Source organism: Puma concolor, chromosome F2 (assembly GCF_028749965.1).
Source record: "Puma concolor isolate L17-30 chromosome F2, mPumCon1.1.hap2, whole genome shotgun sequence".
NCBI lineage: Eukaryota > Metazoa > Chordata > Mammalia > Carnivora > Felidae > Puma > Puma concolor.
This window is the reverse complement of record NC_141684.1, coordinates 31,144-59,088: the sequence shown is the minus strand read 5'-3', so window position 1 is coordinate 59,088 and position 27,945 is coordinate 31,144. Positions and strand designations below refer to the sequence as shown.

Sequence of the window (27,945 nt, the reverse complement as noted above, 5' to 3'; positions counted from 1 at the left end):
TAAGGTAAAAAAGTAAAGGTTTATTGACTGAATCACAATTTTCATTCAGCATACAACCATTATTATCACAGTAAATTCACTCCCATTTTCATTTTTTAAGTCAAAGCTATTTGCGGTGAAGTATGCTTAGGAGGATTATCATCAAGAGGCAGATTTTTCTAATCAGCTTTTCAACATTCTAAGAGAAGTAAAGACCACTGCCACTACCATATGGACAACAGCCTGTAAAATAAAATCTGAAGTACAGGTCAAGTCAATGTAAGAAAAAAGAATGGAGTCAAATTCTAAGAAAGCTCCTTTAATAAATGGGAAAACTGGAATAATTTTATTAGTGAAAATGACACTATAAAGGAATAAAATGGCCAATTGCTCTCACTTATTCTTTCTTACCCTGATTCTTATATACAAAGCACCATTCCATTATAGCTTATCCCAAATATTAACTGGTCAATCTCCTCTCAAGTGTTTGTTCATATGGCATTCAAATTGTTCATCAAAGACTCTAAGCTACTTTCAGTTGTCAGATTTCAGCTTCTACAACTGTTTCTCACAGACTGCTGTTGCTGAATTTCTATTTATTTATAGCCTGTTTCAGACCATTTTGATGTTAATCTTTCCTCCACAAAGTAGGAAAAAGTGCTAAAGAAGTTTCTGGAGAACAGGGTTCTGAGGATACTGAAGTGAACCACTCATAAGGGAACCTGGGCCAGAAGCACCACAGGCAAGGGTGGCAACTCTGGAAACTGGCTTTAGGAAAACAGAGCTCCTAGGATATTTGTCATCTCAAATATCAAGAACCAAAGGACACTGAGACCTTGCTGACCAACATCACTCTGGAGGACAAAAGGCAGCTTTAAAACATGCACACAAGAGTTCCCAGGCTGACAAACAACCTGCACAATTATCTACTTACCTACCTCACCTGGAATCCTGTCCTCTGGCAGCAGGAGGACCTGCCACTCCTCACCAGAGTCTGCTCAGTGCCAGGCTGCCCAGAACACAGTTATGACCACTCACCTTCTCCCCCTGAGAAACTGATACAGAATACACCAACCTTGGTTTTGAGAACAAAACCTGTTAAGTCATATCCCATATACCACTGTGTGTCTACTTTATGGCTGCTTTCCTCCCAATTCACAGGATTTTGTCTTTCCCAATTACCTTGTAGAAAAACCCATTTTACTTGTGTCATTCGACTTCTTAGCAGGATCTTACAAGTTTCAATCTACACATAAGCCTCATGTCGTTCCTTAACAAACTTTGCTCAAGCTCATAAGGTTTCTCTCCTGTCTGAATTACCTGATGCTGAAAAGGGATAACATTTTTGAAGTTAAAGGGATATTCCTCACAATAGAACGAAAACATTTTGAAGAGGCCCTAACAAAGAAATCCCAACCTGGCTCTATCATGATTGAAAGTGCAAGGATTCCAGTGAACTTTTCTTGAACCTGAAATAGATGAGTACAAGGAAAGAAAAGCAAGTGACCACATAAAATACCTCACTGCACCTTAAGATCTGGTGCTATGAAAACATGATTTTAAATAAGTATATTTAAGCCATGCTTGTTTAAAGTACTGAAGCACAGGGCCACCCTCTGAATCTGAGGGAAGGCATGTGACCTTGGAATTTTTAGCACATAATTTTGCAGCCTACCTTTAGTTAACAGCACACTGAGAGATCTTAAATCACTGGAGAGATGAATCTCCAAAATGAAAGCTGTAAAAGTGACAGCTTTCCCATCAGTATATTGCTTCTGATGTAAAACCGGGAAGACTATCGAATAAAGTGGAGTTATTCTCCATTGTGGACTTTACGATGCTGAATGAAAGCTGCCTGTGCACTAAAGAGGGCCCCACAATTAATACACTTATAGGCTTGCTCTCCAGTGTGAATTTTCTCATGACCAGTAAGAGTTATTTTCTGACTAAAAGTTTTCCCACATTCATTACACGTATAAGGTCGTTTTCCACTGTGAACTCTCTGATGACGAATGAGGTGAGAGCTTTGTCGGAAGGATTTTCCACATTCAGTGCATTTGTAGGGTTTCTCTCCTGTGTGAATTCTCTTGTGTTGGATAAGGGACAAGCGTGCACTGAAGGCTTTCTCACATTCATTGCACATATAGGGCTTCTCTCCAGTGTGAATCCTCTGATGCTGAATAAATTGTGAATGCTGACTGAAGGCCTTGCCACACTTCTCACATTCATAAGGCTTCTCTCCTGTATGAATTCTGTGATGCTGGATGAGAGAGGAGCGGACGTTGAAGGCCTTCCCGCAGTCACGGCACTCATAGGGATTCTCTCCAGTGTGAATCCTTCGATGGCGGACAAGGTGTGCACTCTGGCTGAAGGCTTTTCCACAGTCTCCACACTCATAGGGCTTCTCTCCATTGTGTGTTCTCTCATGTTTAATTAGGGTGGATATCTGCCCAAAGGTTTTCCCACACTCGTTACACTCATAGGGTTTCTCTCCAGTGTGGCTCCTCTCATGCTGAATGAGGTGTGAGCCCTGGCTAAAAGCCTTCCCACATTTGTGACACTCATAGGGCTTTTCACCATTATGGACTCTCTGATGTTGAACAAGGGAAGAGAGCACACTGAAGGCTTTATCACACTCATTACATTCATAGGGCTTCTCACCATTGTGTGTCCTTTGATGATGAATGAGATTAAAACTCTGGCTGAAGGCTTTTCCACACTCATTACACTCATAGGGTTTTTCTCCAGTGTGAATTCGCTGATGCTGAATCAGATGTCCCTTTTGACTGAATGTCTTCCCACACTCATTGCATCCATAAGGTTTTTCTCCAGTGTGAATTCTCTGATGCTGGACAAGGGACAGGCGAGCGCTGAATGATTTTCCACACTCATTGCATACATAAGGCTTCTCACCAGTGTGAATTCTCTTGTGCTGAATGACTTGGGAACGTTGACTGAAGGATTTCCCACATTCATTACACCTATAGGGTTTCTCTCCAGTATGAATTCTCTGATGAACGATAAGGGTTCGGTTCAGGCTAAAGGATTTCCCGCATTCATTGCATTCATAGGGTTTTTCTCCTGTGTGAATTCTCTGATGTTGAATGAGAGATAATCGTGCACTGAAGGCTTTGCCACACTCAGTACAGTCATAAGGTTTCTCTCCAGAATGAGTTCTCTCATGCTGAAGGAGGTGTGACTGTCTACTAAAAGCCTTCCCACATTCCTTACACGTGTAAGGTTTCTCTCCGCTATGAGTTCTCTGATGATGAATCAGGTTAGAGCTATGACTGAAGGCTTTCCCACACTGATTACACTCATGAGGTTTCTGCCCAGTATGAATCTTAAGATGTTGACTATAAGATGAACACGTACTGAAAGCTTTTCCACATTCACTGCACTCATAAAGTCTTTCTCCAGTGTGAATGTTATGGTTCTGAATGAAGTAGGCATGAGCCCTGGAAGCTTTGTCGCACTCAGCATAGGTGTGGGGCTTCTCTCCACAGTGAACTCTCTGATGTTGGTTGAAGACAGAGCAGTGGCAGGAAGTTTTTCCACATCCACCACACTCAAAGGGCTTCTCTCTGGTGTGATTACTCCCATGTTGAGAAAGAGCTCTACTCGGGCTGAAAGGTTTTCCACACTCAGTACACTCAAAGGATTTCTTTGGCCTGTTAACCCTCTGACTCTCACCAGGAACTGAACTCTGCCTGGCCACTTTCACAAACACATCTGTCTGACATGATCTTTCTCCTAGATGGAAACATGGGAGATTAATGAGGTCCTGAGTTTGTTGAAAGTCATCTACATGTGGCACATTCTGGTGGAGACTCTCCCCTCTAGACCCTCGATGAAATCCGACAGGGTTTGGGTCTGCAGTGCAGTTTACCTCCGTGGAACCGGATATCTGGCCTTCCCCCCTAGGGGTTTTCACACGTGTCAATGTCACCGGTCTGGAATTGTTCTTCTGGGAGAAGGATTTCTTAAGTCTTTCCACTGTAGATTGTTCCCAGTAATTCTTTATCTTTCCCTCAGTTTTACACATTTCTTCAAAATCAGATTCCTTGGATATATTTCTTGCATGTTCTTCTGGTTTTGCTCTCTGGGACTCCACTGCTTTGGAAATTTCCTGTTTTGGAGTTAATTCCTTTTTTTCCATTAGAGACTCAAAACCTGAAAGAATGAAGAAAAATGAGTTATGTGTATTCTACTATGGGAAAAAGAATTAGAGCATAAATAGGAACATTTATATGAAACAAGTATCTCCTAGGAGGATACTGGATTTTCAGAATGCAAAAGCAAAAAATGACCTCACTGGGATGAGGAAAGAGGGGACAGAAGCATTCTATCAAAGCAACAAAAGCTGGTGTGGGGAGGAAGTAAGGAGAAGCCCAAGGTCAAAGTGTTACATCTGCATATGGGCCAACTAGGCACAGATGGAGCAGAAACAGTGAGGCATGACTTGAGGGCGCTCAGAAAGGTGATGAGGGTAACAGGAGAGGAGGCTCGGAAGGTCACCACCTCTGCTGATCATGTCATTGCTGCATACTTTGCAAACAAGGTATCTTCTTATAGCTGCTTATAGCTTTCTATAATAGATATTCAAATATTTGTTTAAAAATAAATGAATGATAAATGGCTTGTAATGAATAAAGGGTATACAGAGTGATAGATAATGGAAAAATGATTTGATATGGACAAATTGGCTTTATAGAAGCAAATTAGGGTAAATAGAGAAAAACAGATACAAAGAAAAGATGCAAAAACAGATACTCATCCAAACAGCAGGCACAGTACAAGGCAGAAAAGCTAAATGTGTGCAACAGTCCATACCACACATTCCCAATGTACAAAAGTACCTGAGTATTGGTAAAAATTGTGATACAACCGAATTCTGAAATTCAATGAAAGGAAATTTACTAAAGACCAAACAAAAATTTCACACTAAACCACTGAATCATGTGGACACAATGACTGTTGGAAGGATAACCCAGGTCAGAACACTGAGAGGGGAGCCCTGTTGTGGGATGCCATGAAAGCATAATTGAACCTCTTTTGTAACCTAGTTCTTATAGAGCTGTAACAGGCTGTTACTTGCAGACTGTTTGGCCAGACAAGGAAACAGAGCTGAAAACGTTGATTAGATGGTGTCTAGCATTGGGCTAAGTCCTTTTAACAGACTTCAGTGAACTACTCACAGTACTTCAAAGGGATTTACTTAAGTATGGAAGCTAAAAACAAACAAAAATTTATTCTAGAAACTTATGAGCAGTCTGAAGGGGCAGACTCTGGATGTAAACACCCAGAATTCCTGTGGCTTCTATCAGGAGTATCTGAAGTGTCAAGAGTCCTCAACATCTTAGGAGTGGAGTCTAAAAAGATCCCAGTCAAGAGGTATTATTTCACTGGGTAGGAAACAATGAAGAATGTGAACAAAATGAGAAACCACAGAAGAGGGGTGCCTGGGTGGCTCAGTTGGTTAAGTGTTCAACTCTTGATTTTGGCTCAGGTCACGATCTCATGGTTTGTGGGATTCAGCCCCACTTTGGGCTCTGTGCTCACAGTGTGGAGCCTGCTTGGGATTTTCTCTCTCTCTGCCCCTCCCTGACTTGTGTGCACTCTCTCCCTTTCAAAAACAAACAAACAAACAAACAAACAAACAAACAAACCACAGAATAGAATGATCTGTGGGTCAAGAACCAACATCTCATGCTGATTCAGGCTGCCATTTTCCCTCAGGAATCTAGTGATCCTTGGTTGCCTATTTGTATTTTAACATGAGACAATAAAAAGATGCTTGGGAACTCTGTGTATGAATGGTACTTGTCAAGTGGAGGCACATTTGAGTAAGGTGGTAGTTATAAGGCCAGGGCATCCCCAAATGTCAAAATTTAGAAGTCTTTCTTCTATGGTTGGTTTTTTGAGGCAATCCCCTAATTTTTGCCTTAGATAGACGATGCCTTACTGTTGGGTATTCTTTGTACAAAGTTAGAGGAAGGATGTGTCACTATTAGCTGTTTCTGTATTTACACCTTTTAGTTGATATCTCAGGATTCAGGTCTTTTAAAAAAAAAAAAAAACTAAACTAAAAACAACTCTTTATAAGTGGTAGACTGTTTTTCCATCAGGAGGTGCAAAATGTCTGGTTGCTTCTCTTTTTTGCAATGTTAGCAGCCATTAGTGATCATTATTTATATTCATTTTTATTTAAAAAATTTTTTTTAACGTTTATTTGTTTTTGAGACAGAGAGAGACAGAGCATGAATGGGGGAGGGTCAGAGAGAGAGAGGGGGAGACACAGAATCTGAAACAGGTTCCGGGCTCTGAGCTGTCAGCACAGAGCCCGACGCGGGGCTCGAACTCACAGACCGCGAGATCGTGACCTGAGCCGAAGTCGGCTGCCTAACCGACTGAGCCACCCAGGCGTCCCCATATTCATTTTTAAATTTGGAATTTTGAAATAGTGATTTCTAATTCTGTCATTCTTTTATTTTTCTTTTATTTTTTTTAAAGCTGGAAGCTCTATGAAGACAAATTTCTACTCACCAATTGTTCAGTTATCCTGAGGTATAATACATCTTATAAAGGCAGAATAAACACTTGATATTTTTATTCACCAGTTTTCAGAATAATGAATCAACTCCCTAGCATTCCTCAAAGGTGACCAATGAGTAGGAAATTACTCTAACAAAGTCTAACTCTAACAGCTCTAACAAAGCCTAAGACCAACCCCTTGACAAGACATGGTGATTCAATGTCATGTTATCTTTCTGCCAAAAGGAGACTTAATCCTCTTTCAAGAGTATGACATCAAATGGAGACTCTATAATGTTTTATCTATAATATTGACTCTCAATTAAATATCAGAAAGTATGTTAAGAAAAAGAATAATGACAAGAAACCAAGAGAAAAATATACACAATAGAAACAAACCCACAGGTGATTCAGATACTGTCATGAACCAATATCAAAAGCAAAACTGATTAGTATATATAAGAACATAAAGAGATACAGAATGTGACCAGAAATCAAACGGAAACTGAAATTAAGAGTTCAATAGAGAGTTTGTTAGCAGACAGGACATAATAGAACAGAGGATTACTTAACTGGAAGGTACACAAGTAAAAGTATTCTTAAGTTTCAGATTGAAACACAGAGGGGGAAAAAAGGACAGGGAATATAGAAAAGAGCATAAGAAACAGGTGTGATATGGTAGAACAGTGTAATATATGTATAGTTACAATCCCAGAAACAGAGGAGAAAAGGAACAGGACAAAAGAAATACTGGCTTCCTCACACCTATCAGAATGGCTAAAATCAACAACCCAAGAAATAATAGATGCTGGCAAGGATATGGAGAAAAAGGAACGTTTGTGCACTGCTGGTGGGAATGTAAGCTGTTGCAGCTGCCCTGGAAAACAGTATGAAGGTTTCTCAGAAAGTTAAAAATAGAACTACCATATGACCTAGCAATTGCACTACTGGGAATTTTCCCAAAGAATACAAAAACACTACCGGGGCGCCTGGGTGGCGCAGTCGGTTAAGCGTCCGACTTCAGCCAGGTCACGATCTCGCGGTCCGTGAGTTCGAGCCCCGCGTCAGGCTGATGGCTCAGAGCCTGGAGCCTGTTTCCGATTCTGTGTCTCCCTCTCTCTCTGCCCCTCCCCCGTTCATGCTCTGTCTCTCTCTGTCGCAAAAATAAACGTTGAAAAAAAAAAAGAATACAAAAACACTAATTCAAAGGGATTCATGCACCCCTATGTTTACAGGAGCATTATTTACAATAGCCAAGATACGAAAGCAGCCCGAGTGTCCATCCATTGATGAATGGATACACATGGTGTATATATGGGCAATGGAATATTATTCAGCCATAGAAAAGAATGAAATCTTGCCATTTGTAACGACATGGATAGAGCTAGAGAGTATTATTCTAGGTGAAATAAGTTAGAGAAAAAAATACCATATGATTTCACTCATATGTGCAATTTATTTTATTTTATTTTATTTTTAATTTTAACATTTATTTTTGAAGGAAAGATACACAGAGCATGAGCGGGGGAGGGGCAGAGAGAGAGGGAGACAGAATCCGAAGCAGGCTCCAGGCTCTGAGCCATCAGCACAGAGCCCGATGCGGGGCTCAAACCCACGAACTGTGAGATCATGACCTGAGCTGAAGTCGGATGCTTAGCCAACTGAGCCACCCAGGTGCCCCTCATATGTGCAATTTAAGAAACAAAACAAATGAGCAAAGAAAAACAAACGAGAGAGAGGCAAATTAAGAAACAGACTCTTAATTATAGAGAACAAACTGATGGTTTCCAGTGGGGAGGTGGGTATGGGGATGGGCTAAATAGGTGATGGGGATGAAGGAGTGCACTTTTTCTGATGAACAGTGGGTGATGTATGGAATTGTTGAATCATTCTATTGTACACCTGAACCTCATATCACACTGTATGCTAGCCAACTGGAATTAAAATAAAAACTTAAAAAAAATAAATATTAGCTTACAACTTTCCACACTGACAAAAATCTACAAATCATTGCAAAAAGCTTGAAGAATCGTAAGCAATATAAATGCAAAAAGACCCCACACCTGGGTATAACATAATCAAAGTGCTAAAAACTAAAGGAAGAAAATATTTAGAGCAGCAAGAAGAAAAAGACTTATCAACTTAAAAGCAAAATAAGAGTGCAGGCTGACTGTTCAACTGTAGAAGTGGAAGGCAGTAGACAAAAGGGTGTTGTTAATGGGCTGAAGAAAATAAATGGCAACACAGATTTCAGCATCTAGCAAAAACAGTCTTCAAAACTGAAAGCTAGGAAATTGCATTTCCAGGATGACAGTGTAAAGAACTCACTGGATCCATGTTACAGCAAAACAAAGACGGTAAGAATTATAAAAACAGATGAACACAGGGGAAGGGATAGAAAAATAAGATAATAACAGAGAAGGAGGCAAACCATAAAAATCTCTTAAATATAGAGAACAAACAGGGTTGCTGTAGGGGAGGTGGGTAGGGGGACGGATTAAATGGGTGAAGGGCATTAGGGAGGGCACTTTTTGGGATGTGCACTGGGTGTCATATGTAAGAGATGAATCACTGGGTTCTATTCCTGAAGCCAAGACCACACTGTATGTTAACCACCCTGGATTTAAATTAAAAACAAAAACAAAAAAACAAAAAACAAAAATGACAACAACAAAAAACCAAACTAACAATGATTTAGTCTCCAGAAATTATCCTAAGGGCAAACTGCAAATCAAGAAGCAGTTTTCTTATCCAAGAAAATCTACTAAAATTTGGTATGAACACTGAGAATGTAGGGCATTTGAGCCATGACCCACTCCATCTCTACCCACAGCTCAGCCTGACAGATGCTGTACTTGGGTTCAGTGGGGACAGGAAGAAGGGGCCTTTCTCCTTGGCTCCCAGTGAAAGCTTACCACATCTCACCAGGAGGTTAGGCCACGGGTAGTTACCATTCCTTCCAACTCCAAGGCAAAGAGGCAAAAGTCCTGGTGAGTGTGGCTGAGAGGGCAGGGAGTCACCCTGCTGGAGTCAGAACAAACCTCTAACAATGCTTTAAAAATACCACAGCCCAAGTTTAATTGGATCAGACTGCTGAGCTATTTATACCCTAGGGTATTATCAAAACAGTAGAGCAATCTTTGTTGCTTTCCTCACATAGGAAATTCCAAGGGATTCAGGAGCTCTGTGCCAGAAATGGGGATGAGAACCAAATATGTATTCATTATAAATCACAGTATCACAGATAGGAATATTTTATATGTGAAAAAGACAGCACAGAGGAGGTGAGTGAATGCAGAGTGCTGTTGGGAGTCAGAAAATGACAGCAGGTGGCTAATGGAATGTACAGGAACAAATGAAGACAAATGGTAAATAAGAAAGTAAATACAACAAACTCTATATTCATTCTTGTTCTCATTTTTTTCTCAATTTTCATAATAGACATAATTAATTATATAAAGTAAGAATTATGACAATGTATTGTTTTACTTGGAACATACAGAGATGGAACTGTGTAACATTAGCACAAAGAGAGGAAGAGAAAATAAAGCCATGTAGAAGCAACAATTCTACATGCCCCTGGAATTGTTAGTATAAACCAGAAGGAGATTCTGATAAGTTAAGATGTACCTGGTAAGTCCTGGAGCAACCACGAAGAAACTAAAGCTACTAGGTATGGCCATGTAGCTGAACTCACCATTGGAATGGGAGAGGCAGTGATTCGGGCTTCTTCAAGGCCAGGATTTACCTCCTCTGCTCTTTCTCTGTCTCACAAGTCTGAGGACAGATGTGTTTATGATGCGGAGCATAGAGACGGGGCTGGAGATGAGCATTTGGACATGCTGCTCCAGAGGACGGCAGACAAAACAGATAAACTGGCTTCTGAACAAGCATGTCCAACAGGGAACACACCAAACAGGGACTCTACTACATGAGGAAAAGAAACTTTTATCTGTTCAAGCCAACGTATATATGGTCTATGAAATACTGTCACCTAGTGCCAAGAATGAACATTTCTACATAGGAAGATTTGGGGTGATTTTATTCTCATTGCTGTACTTCTCTACAAGACTATTTTGGTAAGATGATATGTGTTCACTGTATAAAAATACTTTTTTTTTTTTCTTTTTGGCAGAGAGAGAGAATTCCAAGCAGGCCCCATGCTCAGCTGCACAGCCAATGAAGGGCTTGATTCCACCACTCTGGATCATGACCTGAGCTGAAATCAAGAGTCAGCCACTCAAAAAACAGTCACCCAGTCACCCCTAAAAATAATAAATTATCTTATTTTTTAAGTTTATGTATTTATTTTGAGAGGGAGAGCGAGCAAGCAGGGAAAGGCAGAGAGAGAATTCCAAGCAGGCTCTGCATTATCAATATAAGTCTGGTGTGGGGCTCGAATTCATGAACCATGAGACAAGACCTGAACTGAAGTTGGAAGCTTAACTGACAGAGTCACCCAGGCACCCCCAAAATAAATTACTTTTCAACACACATTTCATAGCTTTCTACTCCTCTGGGATCAGAATCACATCTAACACACATCTAACACAGCCTGCTAGGCCCTAATGCAGTCCTGTCTACTTCTCTTCTTTTTTTAATGTTTATTTGTTTTTTGAGAGAGAGAGAGAGAGGCAGAGTGTGAACTGGGAAGGGGCAGAGAGAGAGGGAGACACAGAATCCGAAGCAGGCTCCAGGCTCCAAGTTGTCAACACAGAGCCCAATGAGGGGCTCAAGCCCACGAACCATGAGATCATGACCTGAGCCGAAGTTGGGACGCTTAATTGACTGAGCCACCCAGGTGCCCCTGTCTACTTCTCTTTAAACATGTGTGTCTCTGTTCTGGTCCGTCCTCCCCTGTACACTATAGGCTCTGACAGCCACGAGGATGCTACCCAGCTTGTTCACCGTAAGTAAGCCAGATCATAGCTGAGTGATACATTTGAATTCATACACGTTCTGTGCCCAATTCCCAGCCTGTCCTTGACAAATTCTTCTGCCTGGGTGTCCTTGTCCTTGGACCCCCTTCCCTTTTGCTCAGGTTCTTCTCAGGCTCCTCCTCCTACCTAAGAGGCAAAACCACAGGACCACCAGGACCACCAGACAAGGCCACCAGGAGAAGCAGCATGTTAAATGCTCAGCTGCAGGACGGTGAACATCCCTGAAACTGGGCAGAATGACAAAGTCCATCCTGGTCTCAGGTGGCACAGAGGAAACCACACAGTCTTGGAGCCAAACAGCCATGATTCAAATCCCAGCTACTCCCCAGCTGTGTGTAACTGACTCATCTCTCTGATCATCAACTTCCTCATCTATGAAATAGGGAAAATAATGCTTCTGGCATGGACTCTGAGCCCTCAAGAAATTGTAATGGGAGGTTGCACCAAAGCCCCTTGGAAATCTCCTGGAAGATAAACCACTTCTTACTTCCAGGTAAGGAGATATGACAAAATAGAAGTCATCAGGGGACAATGTTTAACATATTGTGTAACCCACAGAGGGTGGTGCATGTGGAGAAATGAAGGGGGACCCAAAAATAAGTTTAACTGGTTTAATTTCATCAGGCAAAATCTGGGTAAGAGAGTTACAGAGGCATGCTACCACTCAGTTATTTTACAGCACTTCTGCCAACTCTACCCCTTTCCTGCCAGCATGGACTCATTTCCCTAAATGCCACCATTCCCACTGTGTGCACCCACGTATACAGGAAACTCGATAAATGGACTGTGCAAAATTGCAGGGTTCAAGAACAATTTGCAAAAATCAACTATATTTTTATACATAAGTAATGAAGAATTGGAAATACCATGCACAGCAGCATAAAAATAAAAATACTTAGGAATAAATCTGACAAAAGATGTTAAATGCCTAAACGTGGAAAACTAAAATACTACTGAGAAACTGAAACATAAATAAATGGAGACGTACATCTTGTTCATGGGTCAGAAAACACAATATATGTCAATTCTCCCCAAACTGGTCTATAGATTCAAAGCAATCACAATAAAATGCTAGCTGTCTAGCAGGAGCAGAAATCAACAAGCTGATTTTAAAGATCATATGGAAATACAGAAGACCTAGAATAGCCAAAGCAACTCTGAAAATGAAGAACAAAGTTGGAGAATTAATACTACCTGATTTCAAGACTTTTTTTTTTAAGTTTACTTATTTATTTTTGAGCGCACTTGAGTGGGGGAGGAGAAGGGAGAGGGACAGGGAGAGACAGAGGGAGAGAGAGAGAATCTCAAGCAGGCTCCACACTGTCAGCATGGAGCCCAGTGCAAGGCTGGGACTCATGATCCATGAGATTATGACCTGAGCCAAAATCAAGAGTCAGACACTTAGCTGACTGAGCCACCCAGGCACCCCTGATTTCAAGACTTTTCATAAAGCCTCAGTAATCAAAACAGTATGATACTGCAGTAGAGACTGACAATAGACAAACAGAAGAGAGCAGAGGGTCCAGAAATAAACCCACACATATATGGACAACTGATTTGTGACAAAAGCACAAAGACAATACAAGTGGAGAAAAAATGTTTTTTTTTTCAACAAATGGTACTGGAACAAGTGGATTAACAAATTAAACAAATTAAATCTTGGTGGGGCACTGGGGTGGTTAAGTCAGTTAAGTGTCCAACTTTGGCTCAGGTCACAATCTCATGGTTCATGATTTTGAGCCCCATGTCGGGCTCTGTGCTGACAGCTCAAAGCCTGGAGCCTGCTTCGGATTCTGTGTCTCCCTCTCTCTCTGCTCCTCTCCTGCTCACGCTCTGTCTCTGTCTGTCTCAAAAATAAACATTAAAAACATTTTTTTTTAAATAAAAATTAAAAAACAAAAAAAATTTAACAATCAGAAAGCAAAAAATCCAGTTAAAAAATAGGCAAAGACATGAACAGACACTTCACCACTGAAAATACACAGAAGGGAAACAAGTACATGGAAAGACAGCTAACATCTTTAATTACTAGAGAAATTAAAATTGAAACCACAATGAGACACCACTACACATCCATCAGAGTGGCTAAAATGAAAAAAATTGATGACACCAAGTATTGATGAGGATGTAGAGAAAATGGAACCCTCATCCATCGCTGGTGGGAATATCAAATGGTGCAACCAGTTTGGAAAAGAGTCTGGCAGGTTCCTAAAAAGTTAAATATATACCTACCATGTAATCCAGCCATTCTATTCCTAGGTATTTACCCAAGAGCAAAGGAAATGAATGGTCATACAGGGGTCTGCATACAAATGTTCTTAGCAGCTTTATCTGTTATTAACCCCACACTGGAAACAACCCAAATGTCTGTTAACAGAATTGATAAACAAATTGTGGCATATCCATACAATAAAATACTAATCTAAAAAATAAACAAAATAAAAAATAAAAAAAATTAATAAATAAGTTATTGATACATAACATGGAAGAATATCAAAAGAACTATGTTGAGTCAAAAGATGACAGACAAAAAAAAAGAATACATGCTCTATGATTCCAATTATATAAAGCTCTAGGAAATGTAATTTATATAGACAGAAAGCAGATCAGTAATCACTTCACGATAGAGATTGGAAGAAGTGAGAAGGAGGGATTAGAAAGAAACAGGAGAAAGTTTTGGGGGTAAAGGATATTCTTGCTGTCTCGACTGTGGCGAATAGTTTCACACGTACATACATAATGCACAAATGTTAGCATATTGCACATCTTAAACATGCATGGCATATTAATGCTTAATATACCTTAATAAAGCTGTTTCTAAAAGGGGGAAAAATGCATGGAGTGTGGAGCCAGTATGCCAGAGATCCAACCCAGCTCTGTTCCTGGCCAGCTGTGTGATCTCAGGCCAGCAACTGAATCTCTTGTGCCTCAGTTTCTTGAGCACCAACTGTGAGGACCTTGGAAGATTGCATAAGTTCATGTACTGAGCACAAATGTCCAGGCATTGTTAGCTGCTGTGGTAGCACAGAGGATTCAGCTACACTTACTGTTCACTATTTATATGCCCATACTCTTTGCTATACATGAAGAAACCCTAACTCATGTTTTTCTCCAAGGCCCTGAATCAGCCTGGGAAGTCTAAGTGAGCAATAGCAGGAATGACTCTGGGCAGGAGGGCATATCTCTGGGTGGTCTTTCCAAGCAGCCAAGGCAGAGCTGACCAGCAAGGCCTGAGAAGGAATGGGCAGCCAGGGCAGGGAGTCAGCGCCCCAGAAAGATACCTGAGCTCTTTTCTGGGATCTTTCTGATCATTTTCTAGGGTAAGGGAACCATGAACTCATTTATGGGTATAGAGAGAAACGAGAAGAAAGGCAGAAATGGAGAAGAGGGAAAGCAAAGCCTTGGCAGTGACAAGAGATGAGGCCCAGAGCTCACAGAGAAGGGCCTGGAGAAGTGGCAGCACCTGCCAGCAGGGGCAGGAGAGCATGGGGGCATTCCTGGAGACTTACTTCCACTCCTGTGATTCCGGATCCAGCTCTCCTCAATTCTCAGTGAGTGTGGGGCCCATGGTTCTTCCCCCTTCTCCAGCCTGGAGATGACATCAGGTTTGGAACGTTGAAGTCCTGTTCCAGAGAAAGGAAGCAAGACTGACAATTCATCCAAGTCCAGGGCAGGATGGCCCCATGGGCAGCACGTGTGTGCTGGTCATGACCTCCCCTGTCACCTGGTCTGCAAATCAAGGAGACAGATTCAGGCCTCTGCCCCAGCTGAAGAAAAGTTAAACCCAGCTCTTCTGGGGGCTGTGGATAAGGGACAGAGTTGGGGCCTGAACACATCACACTAGAAGACTCACAGAATCTTGGTGTCTACCAAGGACTGTCTACAAGGACTAAAGGGAAGCAGCACATTCTGGTGTAAGGTAGGGCTCTGAAACCAAATGGATTCAAATCCTAGACCTGTCCCTGACTGCCTGTATGAACTTAAATGAATGATACTCTTCTATACTTCCTACAAGGAAATCGGGGTGTCCATGGCACTGCCTGTCCTCTCCTCTATGCAGACCAGGCCTGCCTGGGACCAGGGTCATAAATGTGTTACGTTCAGACCCAGGGGATGAGGAGCCTCTTAGCCCCAAGCCTAGCCCCAGTCCCATTCATGAGCAAGGAACCCAGAGCCCAACTTCAGAGAGAAGCCTTACCCAGCGAGACCAGATTTCTGTAGGTTTCCAGCATCACGTCCCTGTAGAGGCCTTTCTGAGCAGGGCCCAGACAGCCCCACTCCTCCCAGGAGAGGAGCACAGCCACGTCCTCAAAGGAAACTGAGACCTGGAATGACGAGATCTTGTTGCAACCCCAGGATCAGGCCCAGGGTGGGTCTGGGGTGTGGAGGAGCCATTAGGCTCAGGATGGGCAAAATCCCTCTGAACGCATGTACCAGACTTATCCTCACAAGAGTGGCCTCTTTGAGGCAGGCACCATTTCCACTTGTCTTTGTCTGCCGAACCCCTGCCCTCCACTGTGTCTGGTCCAGGGATTGGGAAGACACAGTGTGGGGCACATTTCAGGGACCTGGGCTCAGGGACCGAGGACACTGGTGAAGACAGGCAGCCAACTACCCTCTGGGACCAGCCCCTCATAGAGAGAACCATAGAGAGACTCCAGCCAAGAAAGGGCTAAGGCCACACAGAGGTGTCTCCATGCATACCACTCACCTGGGGCCCATCAGGAAGGAGCTGCTTGACGGCTATCATTGGATCTCTGAGCTTTTCCCAAGGAGGTGGGCAAAACTGCAGGGAGAGGGAAGACTGTAATGGAGTGTGACCAGCCTGCTTTTCTCACAGCAACACTGAGACTTCTGTGCCTGGATCTCAAGAGGTCTATGGCAGCAGACATGGAGTGTGGGGCTGCCAGAAAGCCCTGGGAAGGGCAGATGGACTAAGCACCCAGTAGTCCCTGAGACTATATCCCCTTGCCCACCATGAGGCCTCCCCAGCAGCCCCTAGTACAACAGCATCCTAAGGCCACCACGTGATGGCCCCAGCAGTGCACCTGGCTGGAGGAGCCAATGGGCTGCATCTCAGGCCCACTCAGGAGGTCCTGGAAAGTGGGCAAACACCTGAGGACAAGCAGACTAGGCTCTTTCTAATGCAGTGCACAAGTAGGGAGGCTGACAGACAAAATTTTAAGTGCCTATGACAGGTGGCGATAAAGGATAGAAAGAATGAGCAGCATGAGGGCAGCACTTGGTGGTAGGAGATATTTTACAGAGGATAGTCAGGGAAGGCACCTTTGATAAAGCAACATCAAAGGAGAGATCTCACTGTAGTGAGGGCAGGCAGTATGTGGATATTAGGGGAGATATATCCCAGGAAGGGGAAAGCACAAGTGCAAAGGTTATGAGGTGCAAGCTCACTTGACGTGTTCAAGTAAGGGCAAGGAGGCCAGAGGGGCTGAAGGGGAGCTGGGGAGGGCACGAGAAAAGAGGGTGGAGAGCCTCCTAGACTATAGGATTTGGGCTTTAAATCTGAATGAGATGGGAAGCATCTAGAAGGTCTGGACAGTGATATGACCTTGACAGGTCTTGTGGCCTTTCCAGCTGCTGCTTTGAGAACAGACTGGGGGTGGGGGGTGGGGGCTATCAGGGCCTAAACAGGAAAACCAGTTGGAAGGCTCTGGCTATAATCCACTAGAGGTGACCAGAGTGGTGGCAGCAGCTGATAAGTGATCAGATTCTAGATGCATTTCAAAGGCATACTTAATAGGATTTGCTGATGAATTAGATCTGGGATAAAACATCAAGAATTCTGGCCCAAGCTATTGAGATGATGACATCTCCATTCACTCAAAAGGATAAGACTGTAGAAGTACATCTGAAGGGTAAAAATTAAAAATTGGTTTTGTATGTGTTGTATTTAAGATGCCTATTAGACTTACAAGTGGAGAATGAGAGCTTTTGCATATATGGGTCCATAATTCAGGAGAAAGGCCGAAGCTGGCTGGGTATACACTGGGAACTGTCAGTATACATATGACATTTAGAACCCCTCCTCTGGTTTTACTACAGGCTGACAGGTGACATGAGGGTTACCACTCTCAGCAAAACCTTCCCAATCAGCCTCTGATACAAAGCTAGCTCCCACCTCCACAGCTCCCCACTCCATGCAAACGAACCCCTTAGTTCAAGTAGAAATGTGTATCGCTGGTGGGTCTGCACTCTGCCTTTGCTTCCAGACTGGCAGGAAGGCATGTAACACTGCTGCTGGAAGCATGGGCTCTGGAAGCTAAGACGGCTGAATTCCAAATTTGGATACACCACCTACTAATGCAAAGGTCCCCGGTAAGTGACGAGTTTCTACACAGATCTTAAAATGAGAACACTACCGCTATCCTAAGCGACTATTTTGAGAATTAAATGAGGAAAATGTATAAAGTACTTTGTATAGTGTTGGCAAGCCATAACAAGAAAAATATAACTAAACCTTAATCACTATCATTAAGGCAATGTTTATTGACCGCCCGACAAATGAATGAACGAACGCCGTGATTGTTCTAGCTCCAGAAAGTGATCTCCTGCTTGTCCCCTTCAGACCCAGGAACCGAGGTCCCTTCCCTGACAGCTTTAGCAACTCTATCCTTTCACCTAATCTGCTGCGTGAAAAGCACTTTTCGAGAAAAAGCACAATTTGATTCATCCCCTGACCACGTCCCAACCTCGCCTCCTCGTTAAGGCCTTCTTCATCCACGCGGCGACCCGGGGAGCCTGGACGCCACGGAGCGGGTCTCCGCGGGGGCCTCCGCCGCTCCCCCGCCCGCCTCCCCACACTCCACGCCACCTCCGCGCGCTACCCACGGCCGCTCAGACACCTCCGCGCCGGCCGCCCTCGCCCAGACTCACTCAGCTCGGACACGGGTGGACGCGCCCCTCGCAGACGCCAGGCCCTGAGCGCCAGAGCGGCCGGACAGGAAGTGCCCGCCTTGAACTTCCGCCGCGCCCTCCATCTCACCACCAATCGGGTTCCCGGTTCCGGAGGCTGCTCACAGAAGACTCTGCGCTCCTGGCAAGTTCCTGGGTCCTGGTCCTGACTTGGTTGCCAGAAGCCGACTGGCCTTGTGAGAAATGTTAAAAGCTCTTTAGAGAGTTGGGAACTGTCACAGGGCGGAAACTCATGAAGAAAGGAAAAGGATCAGAGAAGGAATAAGTGACAGTGAAACAAAATCTTTTATTTTTCTTATTCCCGATTATTCTGAAAGATTACTGTTTTTCAGAGTAATAATAGCAACGATATATTAGGTTATTATAGCACATGGATGAGTAAAATGGAAGACAGCAATGTCATAAGGGATGGGAGGGAGGAATTGGGAATACTTGGTTATAAGTACCTATGCTACCTATGAAGCAGTATAGTGTTACTTGAAAGCCGACTCAGATTAGTTCTACTAGATATATTTGCAACCATTAAAATGTTTTCATTTATTTTTTTTTTTATTTGAGAGAGAGCGAGTCGGGAGAGGGCAGAGGGAAAAAGAATCTTGAGCAGGCTCCATGCTCAGCGTGGAGACTGAAGTGGGGCTCCATTCCATGACCCTGGAATTATGACCTGACCTGAAATCCAGAGTTGATGGTCAACTGACAGATGCACCCAGGAGCCCCCCTTTTTTTTCTTCTCCCCATGCTATATGGAGACTTATTTAAAACCTGAGGACACAAAGTTTAATGTTTTTTTATTTATTTTTGAAGGAGAGAGAGAGAGAGAGAGAGAGAGAGAGAGGGAGAGAGCATGAGCGGGGGAGGGGCAGGGAGAGAGGGGCAGGGAGAGAGGGAGACACAGAATTCGAAGCAGGCTCCAGGCTCTGAGCCAGGAGCACAGAGCCCGATGCGGGGCTCAAACCCACAAACTGTGAGATCATGACCTGAGCCGGAGCCGGACACTCAACGGACTGAGCCACCCAGGCACCCCGTGAGGACACAAAGTTTAAAAGTAAGAAGATGGTGGAATGCCTAGGTAGCTCAATCGGTTAAGCGTTCAACTTTTGATCTCAGCTCGGGCCCTGATTTCAGGGTTGTGGGTTGGAGCCCCATACTGGGCTCCACACTGGGTGTGGAGCCTACTTAAAAAAAAAAAAAAAAAAAAAGATGGAAAAGCTATCGAAGCTGTATAACTTAAAGATAAAGTACTCTTTTTATTTTTTTAAGTTTATTTATTTATTTTGAGAGAGAGAGAGAGAGAGAGAGAGAGAGAGCGCACACAGGGGAAGGGCAGAGAGACAGGGAGAAAGAGAGACTCCCAGGCAGGCTCTGCACTGTTGTATGGATCCTGATGTGGGGCTCAAACTCATGAACCAGGAGATCATGACCTGAGGTGAAACCAAGAGTCAGATGCTTAACTGACTGAGCCACCCAGATGCCCCAAGATGAAGTAATCTTTAAGACCAAGGTATTACTATAGATAACAGAATGTCATTAAATAATTCTGAAATGCTTATTTAATCAGGAAGATACAAATATTTAAAGTTCACAGAATAAGAGTTTCAAAATGCTTCAAAATTAGAGAATCATAAAGAACAATACACATACCATCATAGTGGAAGGGTGTTATATGCCTTTTTCAATAACCGATAGACCAGACAGACAAAAAAAAAAAAAAAATCTAAGGATTGAGGTTTTTTTTTTCCCCTCCTGACACCAACTATGTGGTATCCTCTCCAATACCAGCTAGAGTCCTATAACTCAACTAAATTTTGACACTTAACTACCAGATGTAGAGCAGACCACACAGGCTAAGGGCTCAGCCCACAAGACTTCCCACACTAAAGATACCAGTCACAAATATCAAGTGCCAGGGATACTCACACTTCTGTGTGACTGAGTTATGAAGTCAGGAGTTCCCACAACCCCCACCCCCAAGCTCAACAATTTGCTAGAAGGACTTACAGAACCCAGGAAAATGCTAACTCATGATTACAATTTATTATAAAAGATACAAATCAATAGCCAGATGAGGAGGTATGGAAGGGAAGTCTGAAAGGATCTCAAATGCAGAAGCTCTGTCTCTGTGGAGTTGGGGTGTACCACTTCCCAGCACATGGATGTGGTCACTAACTTGGAAGCTCCTCAAATCCCCTCCTGTAGGGGTTTCCATTGAGGTCTCATTATGTAGGCATGAGTGTGGTCATTGATGATTGGCTCAATCTCTAGCCCCTCTCTCCTCTCTGGAGGTTGGGAGATGGTGCTGAAAGGTATAAGCCTCTAATAAAAGCTTATTATTATTTTTCTGCTGACCAGCTCCCATCTTTTTTTTAATGTTTATTTCTTTTTGAGAGAGAGAGAGAGAGAGAGAGAGCACGTGAATGGGGGGAGGGACAGAGAGAGGGAGACAGAGGATCCGAAGCAGGCTCTGTCCTGACACCAGAGAGCCTGGTGTGAGACTCAAACTCAGGAACCGTGAGATCATGATCTGAGCCAAGGTCAGACACTTAACTGACTGAGCCACCCAGGTGCCCCTGACCAGCCCCCATCTTGAAGCTTTCTAGGGGCCCACAAGAATCATTTCATTAGAACAAAAGATGCTCCTATCATCTTTATCACTTAGGAAATTCCAAGGGTTTTAGGAGCTCTGTGCCATGAACCAGGAACAAAAATCAAAAAATTTTTTTATTATATATATAATTTGTGTCCCACTTTGAATCCTAATAGCAACTAAACAATAACATATGCAGGATTAATTACCCCCAAATGTGAAAGGTCTTTAGGGAGGAAGTTGTAAAACTTTATTGAAAAATATTACAGAAGATTTAAATAAATGAGAGGTATACAAGGCTCATGTAAGATTCATGACTGTTTACTACAGAGATTCAGTCTGCAACAAAATCCTCTATAGAATTAATTTGAACAAAATCCCAAAGGAGTTTTTAGTAGAAACTGACAAGCCAATTAAAAAATTTATATGGAAAAACAAATAGTCAAGGTGCCTTTGAAGCAAAAGAAAAGGTGGGGTTTACCTTATTTAGATCAGACTCACTATAAAGATTGGTAGTGAGGGACTCCTGGGTGGCTCAGTCAGTTAAGCCTCCGACTTCGGCTCAAGTCATGATTTTGTGGTCCCTGAGTTCAAGCCCCATGTCGGGCTCTGTGCTGACAGCTCAGAGCCTGGAACCTGCTTCAGATTCTGTCTGTCTCTCTTTCGGCCCCTCCTCCACTCACGATCTGCCTGTCTGTCTCTCGAAAAGAAACATTAAAAGAAAAAAAGATTGGCAGTGAAGCATAGTGGCATTAGTGTGGGGATATACAAAAGGTCTAATGGAACACAGTGCAGAGCTCTCAAATACACCCACACATATGTGGACATGAACTACAACAGATGGACACTGCAGATCTGAATTCACAAATGAGGGTAGAAAAGTTGATTATCCCTATTTGAAAAATAAAACTGAATTCTACTTTACAAAAGACACAAAAATCACCCCAGACTAAAAATTTGAATATGAAAGGTAAAGCCATAAAACTTTTAAAAGAGGAAGTTAGCTCTAGGTTCCCAGGTTAACAAGAGGTTCTTAAGACACAAAAGGGGAAAATAAAAAGATTGATACATTTAACACTGTTAAAAATAAGAATTTCTTTTCATCAAAGTATACTATAACAGAAGTGAAAAGACCCTACAACTCAGTTTTTCCACTCCTGGATATATCTTAGAGACATTCATTTTTTTTTAAATTATTTTTTAAATTAATTTATTTTATTTATTTATTTAAAAAAAATTTTAATGTTTATTTATTTATTTATTTATTAAAAAAAATTTTTTTTTCAACGTTTATTTTTGGGACGGAGAGAGACAGCATGAATGGGGGAGGGTCAGAGAGAGAGGGAGACACAGAATCCGAAACAGGCTCCAGGCTCTGAGCTGTCAGCACAGAGCCTGACGCGGGGCTCGAACTCACGGACCGCGAGATCATGACCTGAGCCGAAGTCGGATGCTTAACCAACCGAGCCACCCAGGCGCTCCGAAATTAATTTATTTTAGAGAGAGAGGGAGAGAGAGCATGCATGTGCAGGGAGGCACAGAAAGAGAGGGGGACAGAGGATGCAAAGCAGACTCTGTGCTAACAGCAGAGAGCTCCATATGGGGTTCGGACCCACAACTCGTGAGATCACAACCTGAGCTAAAGTAGGATGCTTAACCAACTGAGCCACCTAGGTGCCCCAATAAATTCTTGAACACAGGATACATACAAGAATATTCCTAGTGCATTGTTTATAATAGCAAAACAGTGTAAGAAGCTCAAATGTTTATTGTTGGGTTTCCTTATTCGGTGGAGTATTATCATCAGTGAAGACAGTGAACTACAGCTGTCTGTACACAGCAACATGTGTAACCCTCACAAACTTATTGAGAAAAACAAGCTCAAGAACACATATAGGGTGATTTACTGTATGCAAAGTTCAAAGCATGCAAACAATGTTGTTTAGAGATACATATTTATGTTACGTAAGAACACAGGGGTCCTGAAAGATTGGTAATGTCTGTTTCTGCAACTGGGTGGTAGGTAGATGCATTTTTATGATTTTTAACTTCAAATATGTTTATATATAGTTAGTGTTCATTACTCTGATTCCATATTTGCAAATTCACCTGGTTGCTAAAATCTACTTGTAACCCTCAAAACCAACACTCACACTTTCACGGTATTCATGGACATGCACAGAGTAATGAAAATCATGTGTTCCCAGCTTAGGCTGAACAGGTGACACTCTGCTCTCATACTGTAAATCAATGTCCTTTTCATAGTATATTCAATGGTACACTTTTTGTATTCTTGTGCTTTTTGGTGGGGATTTTACTGTTTAAAATGGCCCTGAAGCATAGTGCTGAAGTGTTGTCTAGTGTTCCTAAGGTGTGCTGTGCCTTATGGAGAAAATACTTCAGGTACTAGTTATACCATGACCATGACTTCAATGTTAATAAATCAACAACATATACTAAATATAGGTGTTAATGTATATTAAATGTGACTTTATTTATTTATTTTTTTTCAACGTTTTTATTTATTTTTGGGACAGAGAGAGACAGAGCATGAACGGGCGAGGGGCAGAGAGAGAGGGAGACACAGAATCGGAAACAGGCTCCAGGCTCTGAGCCATCAGCCCAGAGCCCGACGCGGGGCTCGAACTCACGGACCGCGAGATCGTGACCTGGCTGAAGTCGGATGCTTAACCGACTGCGCCACCCAGGCGCCCCTTAAATGTGACTTTAAATAGAAACATACAAGGTGATGTATCAATCGATTGATGAAAATGTTGTGACTGGAGGTTCCCAGGAACCCAACTGTATTTCCCCTAGGAGCAATGGTTCAGTATTCACAAATTCAGCATTCTCAGATATTTTATAGGACTACCTTGGATGATAATTGACTGCATATGAATATTGATATTTGCAGGTATGAAATTTGTAATAGATTTTCTAAAGAGGCTAGAGGAGTAGAGAGAGGAAATATGGTTTTGGTGGAGACCAGTGGAACTTATCTATTCAAGAGATAGGAAGTAGCTATCATGATGGAGAGTGAAATGTTAGGAGCGGTTGCTAGAGTGGTTGTGGAGGTGTGGATAAGTCAGGAAGAGGTAGCTGAAAGCTTGAACTTCCTTTTATGAATCCTCTTTCCGTGTCAAGGTGGGAGGTGGTGGAGAGATTTGGAGACTTATTGACATGGAATGCTGGGTCCTCTAGGCCTTCCTTTCTGAAGTCCTTCAAAGACCTGCCTTCTGGGTTTGGGGGTTTGAATAGGTGTTGGTAATGCCAGGGAAGGAAAATGAAGTCTCTGTGCAGGACAGAGGGGTTGCAGGGGCCTCTAAGGAGATGCTCAGAAGGCTGGGGGCTCAGTGGGACTACAGCAGAGTGAGGTCTGGAAAAAGTTGCCTTTGTATGATTTGAAGGGCATGTGCTGGCTGGAAGGTCAGGCAAACAGCTGTCCATGTCAACTAAGGAGCTTGGACTTCATGCTGGAGGAAATGGAAGATTTCCAGGCAAGAGAGTAATATAGTTTTTGTTTTAGAAAGTTCACTCCCACAAGATGCTTCAGAAGAGACAAAAAGGGAATGGAAGTATAGAGATTAGCAAGGCCTGGATAGAGGTTGTTCAGGGCAGAGATGGTCTGGGGCGGGGCGGGGGTGGGGGGAGACCATTTAGGAGATCAACTGATAGGACTGGGTGGCTGATTGCATATAGGGCTGTGGAAGAGGACAGTCTGCTGTGAGGATTGTGCTCAATTACAGATGTCTGGGCTGAGAAGGCTTTCTGGAAGAAGCAGTTCTGGGCCAAATCACACAGGCTGATTCACAGCCAAACAAGGCAGTAAAAAGTCCCTTTGGATCTGGAACCCACTCACCGCCAAAACCTCCAGTCTCCCAGGGCTGAGATACATCCTGACTGTGGTAGTTTAAAAATATGTCTAAAAGTTTTTGAAATTCCTCCTTTCAAGAGTGGTCATGAGAAATCCTGAGTTAGAACCACACAGCTATGCTGTTGCTGCATTCCTGATCCTCAGAAACTCTATGAGATAACGTTTACTGTTTACAATCTGCTACATTTTGTGACAACTTGTTATGCTGCAATAAATATCTGTGATGACCAAACTCCTACCCTTTGACACCTCTCAGTCCAGGCAGGCAGCGGTTCCCATTCACTGGGTCAGGAAACGACGCTTTCTACCCTGATTTCCCTTACAGGAGTCATAAGACAACACTCACGACTCCTGTTCTCCTGAAGTTCCTAGTTCCTCTTGGTTGTGGAGGTCTGCTAACGACTGTGACCCCAGACAGGCAGGAGGCACCCGGGTCTCTAGTGCCATAAGGTGGAAGGACTGCCCTGGGCAGAAAGCGAAGAAGGGCAAGGTAGACTGTGGGGTTGGATGGGCCTCCCTCTCTGCACCGCCCCCCCCCCCCCCCCCACTCCCGTGTTCACATCCAGACCACCAGCAAGTGCGCAGGCTTTCCCCCCTCAGTTTCTGAAACTCCTCCACATCCCCAGGCTCACCTGCCCCCAACCCGTCCGGCCTTCGTCACAAGACAGCAGAGTGATCTTTAAAATAAAATACACATCTGAGTAAGACCACATCACTCCTCGGATGAAGGTCTCTCAATGGCTTCCCATTGCGTTTAGAATAGAGGTGGACTGCGGGCTATCCTACGGGGTCTATGACCAGATCTCGCACAACTCCGAGCCCGCCTAGCACCACGGCCCCAGCTCCCCGGCCTCCTTCTTGGCTACTCGACCAGTCCCGCCGGCCAGGCACAGGCTGCTCCTGGGAGGTTTTTGCTGACCGCTCGCCGTCCTGTTTCGGGCCGCTATTGACGGCGCTTCTCTGCCCGACGGTTTTTCTCTCCGCACTAAGTGAGCTTTGAGAGCATTCCCTTGCTTCAGGCGTTGTCCTTTCACCCAGAGTGGTGCCTTCAACGTAGTAAGTGCCACGAGAGCGCCGTCCAGAGGCTCCCCTTCCGACCTTTCTGAGGTTCCCTGCGGCCGAAGCGCCGCGCGCTCCCCCGCCCCCAGTGCGTCCAAGGCACCGCCCACATCGCCGTCGGTGCCCAGCGGAACTCTGCGCCGCACACGCGTTTCTGCAGGGGGGATTTCGGCCTCGGACCTCAGGCCCCACGTAGTCTCCGGCGGCGACTGCGGCGCATGGCGGTGAGCTGCGCGGTGAGACCGCAGGGGTCCCAGGGACTTGGGCCGTTGGCGGCCCCCCATGACCCTTGTGCTGCCCCCTTTCTCCAGGCCCTACGACATCCTGCTCGGGAGACATCAGTGGCCGCAGGCCCAGGTACTGCCCGCGCTCCGCAGCCCGCGGCTGCCTGGGTCGTTTTCCGGCTCCCCGGGTCGTTTCCGGGCTCCCCGGGTCCTCCCGCCGTAAGGTCCCATCCAGTTCGTCTCTGCTTAGGGCACTCCACACGCAGTGACGCCGCCGCCCGGGCGCACCCCGAACGTGGTGAAGGCGACGCAGCCTCTAAGAAGCAAAAGAAGAAGAAAACCCGGAACGGAGCCTCTGTGGCGAGTGGAGGCGGGAAGGTCTCAGAAAAGCCCTGCTCAGAGGAAGCGCCCCTAAGCGCGGAGGCTCAGGCAAGGGCGGGCCTCTGTCGGGGCGGGTGGAATTCAGCGCTGCATCCCGGGTGTGAGTGTGCTAGCGGGTGTGTGTCGTCTCGGTTTTTCTGAGTTAAGGCCGGGATGGGGTGGGATGGGATGGGATGGGGACGGAGGGTGGGAGGGAGGGGTGCCTGTGGGATGGGGCTGGAACCCACGCTGTCCTGGTGCGGTTTCACAGCCACTCTTCCCGTTTCATCACAGGCAGAGCAGCTGGCCCGGGAACTGGCGTGGTGCGTGGAGCAACTGGAGCTGGGCCTCAAGATGCAGAGACCCAGTCAGAAACAGAGTGAGGGGCCTTTCTGTAGAATTGGGGAGAGGTGAACCATGATAAAGCTGTGGCCTTCAGGTGGTGCCAGGGGATGGAATTGTTGTCTTTCCTGTAGGATGATAGGCGGTCAGAATAGAGGAGATTCCTAGTTATTATTTATTTATTTATTTTTGATCCGCAGAAGAGCAGGCTCTTGGGGCAATCCGAGCCCTGCGTAGCGAAAGAACCCCCCTGCCCCGGAAGAGGCAGCTGATGCGCTCCTTGTTTGGGGACTACAGGGCTCAGATGGAAGCCGAGCGGCGAGAGGCCCTTCGGGTTCTCAGGACTGGTGAGGAGCTGGAAACTGGTTGATTTCAGGGGGTAGGGAGGAAGAACCTAGGGAGTGACTGGAAGAAAGCTAGAGTAACAGGGCTGGCAGGGGTGGAGAGAGGAGATGGACTCAGGGAGGCCTGGGAAAACATGGACAGAGAGCTGGGTCCTCTCTGGAACACAGATGTCAGGCTTGGGCCTGGGACGCAGAGTAGCAGAGTTAGTGAATGTCTCAGTGATTCTAAGTGGAGTGTGATGATAATACCTACCCTAAGACTTTGAGAAGTGAATCAGTTGATTTGTCTTAAGGCACAGGTAATGTTAGTTGCTTTTACTCTGTTCTGATACTCTGTCCTCTCCCCCACAGCAGCCCGCACAGCCCAGGTGCGGCCTGTAGCTGAGGCCACCAGAAGGAAGAGTGGAAGGGTCTGCAGGACTCGCCAAGCAGGGGTAGCCAAGGCCACCCTGGACACTCCTGATGAAGAGTTCAGGTTCAATTTCTTTTAGCCTGTCCTCCATCCTGGAACAGTTCCCCTCCCTGGGGAGCATGGGGGTTTCTGTTGAGTGTAGAGCTTTTCTGGGAATGCGCTGTTGGACAGATGTGGTTTTGTCCATGGTCCGTGGATCTGGTGCCATGGCTGCTGGACAGATGTGAGATCAGCATATTGGGCAAATTTCAGATAAGCACAAGACCCATTTGTAGGTTTTCAAATGAAATGTGCTTCCTGCCAGAAGAAGGAGCTCCATTCAGAAAAGCTTCTACAATAAACTGAAGTGAGTGTTCAGCA

At 44.4% G+C, this 27,945-nt stretch overlaps 2 protein-coding genes across 5 annotated transcripts; one reads left to right on the top strand and one right to left on the bottom strand.

Annotated features, from left to right (window-relative positions):
• On the bottom strand, positions 1–26,018 carry LOC112859445 (uncharacterized). 2 transcript variants are annotated; one of them, XM_025922682.2, is made up of 6 exons: positions 25,477–26,018; positions 18,348–18,559; positions 16,165–16,239; positions 15,652–15,778; positions 14,963–15,076; positions 1–4,152 (listed from the first exon to the last, which is right to left on the bottom strand). In XM_025922682.2, the coding sequence occupies exons 3-6, from the start codon at positions 16,201–16,203 to the stop codon at positions 1,793–1,795; spliced, it is 2,640 nt and encodes an 879-aa protein (XP_025778467.2). In that variant the 5' UTR covers positions 16,204–16,239; positions 18,348–18,559; positions 25,477–26,018; the 3' UTR covers positions 1–1,792. The 2 variants fall into 2 exon arrangements, with proteins under 2 accessions (XP_025778467.2, XP_086551944.1); XM_086695818.1 differs by lacking the exons at positions 16,165–16,239; positions 18,348–18,559; positions 25,477–26,018 and having other exon boundaries at positions 14,963–15,042; positions 15,652–15,782.
• CF2H8orf33 (chromosome F2 C8orf33 homolog) lies at positions 26,011–27,945 on the top strand. Of its 3 annotated transcripts, XM_025922822.2 has the most exons (6): positions 26,011–26,127; positions 26,215–26,260; positions 26,378–26,556; positions 26,782–26,866; positions 27,030–27,176; positions 27,525–27,945. In XM_025922822.2, the coding sequence occupies exons 1-6, from the start codon at positions 26,122–26,124 to the stop codon at positions 27,662–27,664; spliced, it is 603 nt and encodes a 200-aa protein (XP_025778607.1). In that variant the 5' UTR covers positions 26,011–26,121; the 3' UTR covers positions 27,665–27,945. The 3 variants fall into 3 exon arrangements, with proteins under 3 accessions (XP_025778607.1, XP_086551993.1, XP_086551992.1); XM_086695867.1 differs by having other exon boundaries at positions 26,024–26,260; positions 27,528–27,945; XM_086695866.1 differs by having other exon boundaries at positions 26,029–26,260.

Coding starts and splice junctions, on each gene's coding strand:
- LOC112859445 (XM_025922682.2), bottom strand. CDS start 16,203: ATGATAGCCGTCAAGCAGCTCCTTCCTGATGGGCCCCAG. Junction 15,779..16,164: donor TCCTTCCTGATGGGCCCCAG/GTGAGTGGTATG, acceptor TCGTCATTCCAG/GTCTCAGTTTCCTTTGAGGA. Junction 4,153..14,962: donor CCGGAATCACAGGAGTGGAA/GTAAGTCTCCAG, acceptor TCATTCTTTCAG/GTTTTGAGTCTCTAATGGAA.
- CF2H8orf33 (XM_086695866.1), top strand. CDS start 26,122: ATGGCGGTGAGCTGCGCGGTGAGACCGCAGGGGTCCCAGGGACTTGGG. Junction 26,261..26,377: donor ATCAGTGGCCGCAGGCCCAG/GTACTGCCCGCG, acceptor GTCTCTGCTTAG/GGCACTCCACACGCAGTGAC. Junction 27,177..27,524: donor CCTTCGGGTTCTCAGGACTG/GTGAGGAGCTGG, acceptor TCTCCCCCACAG/CAGCCCGCACAGCCCAGGTG.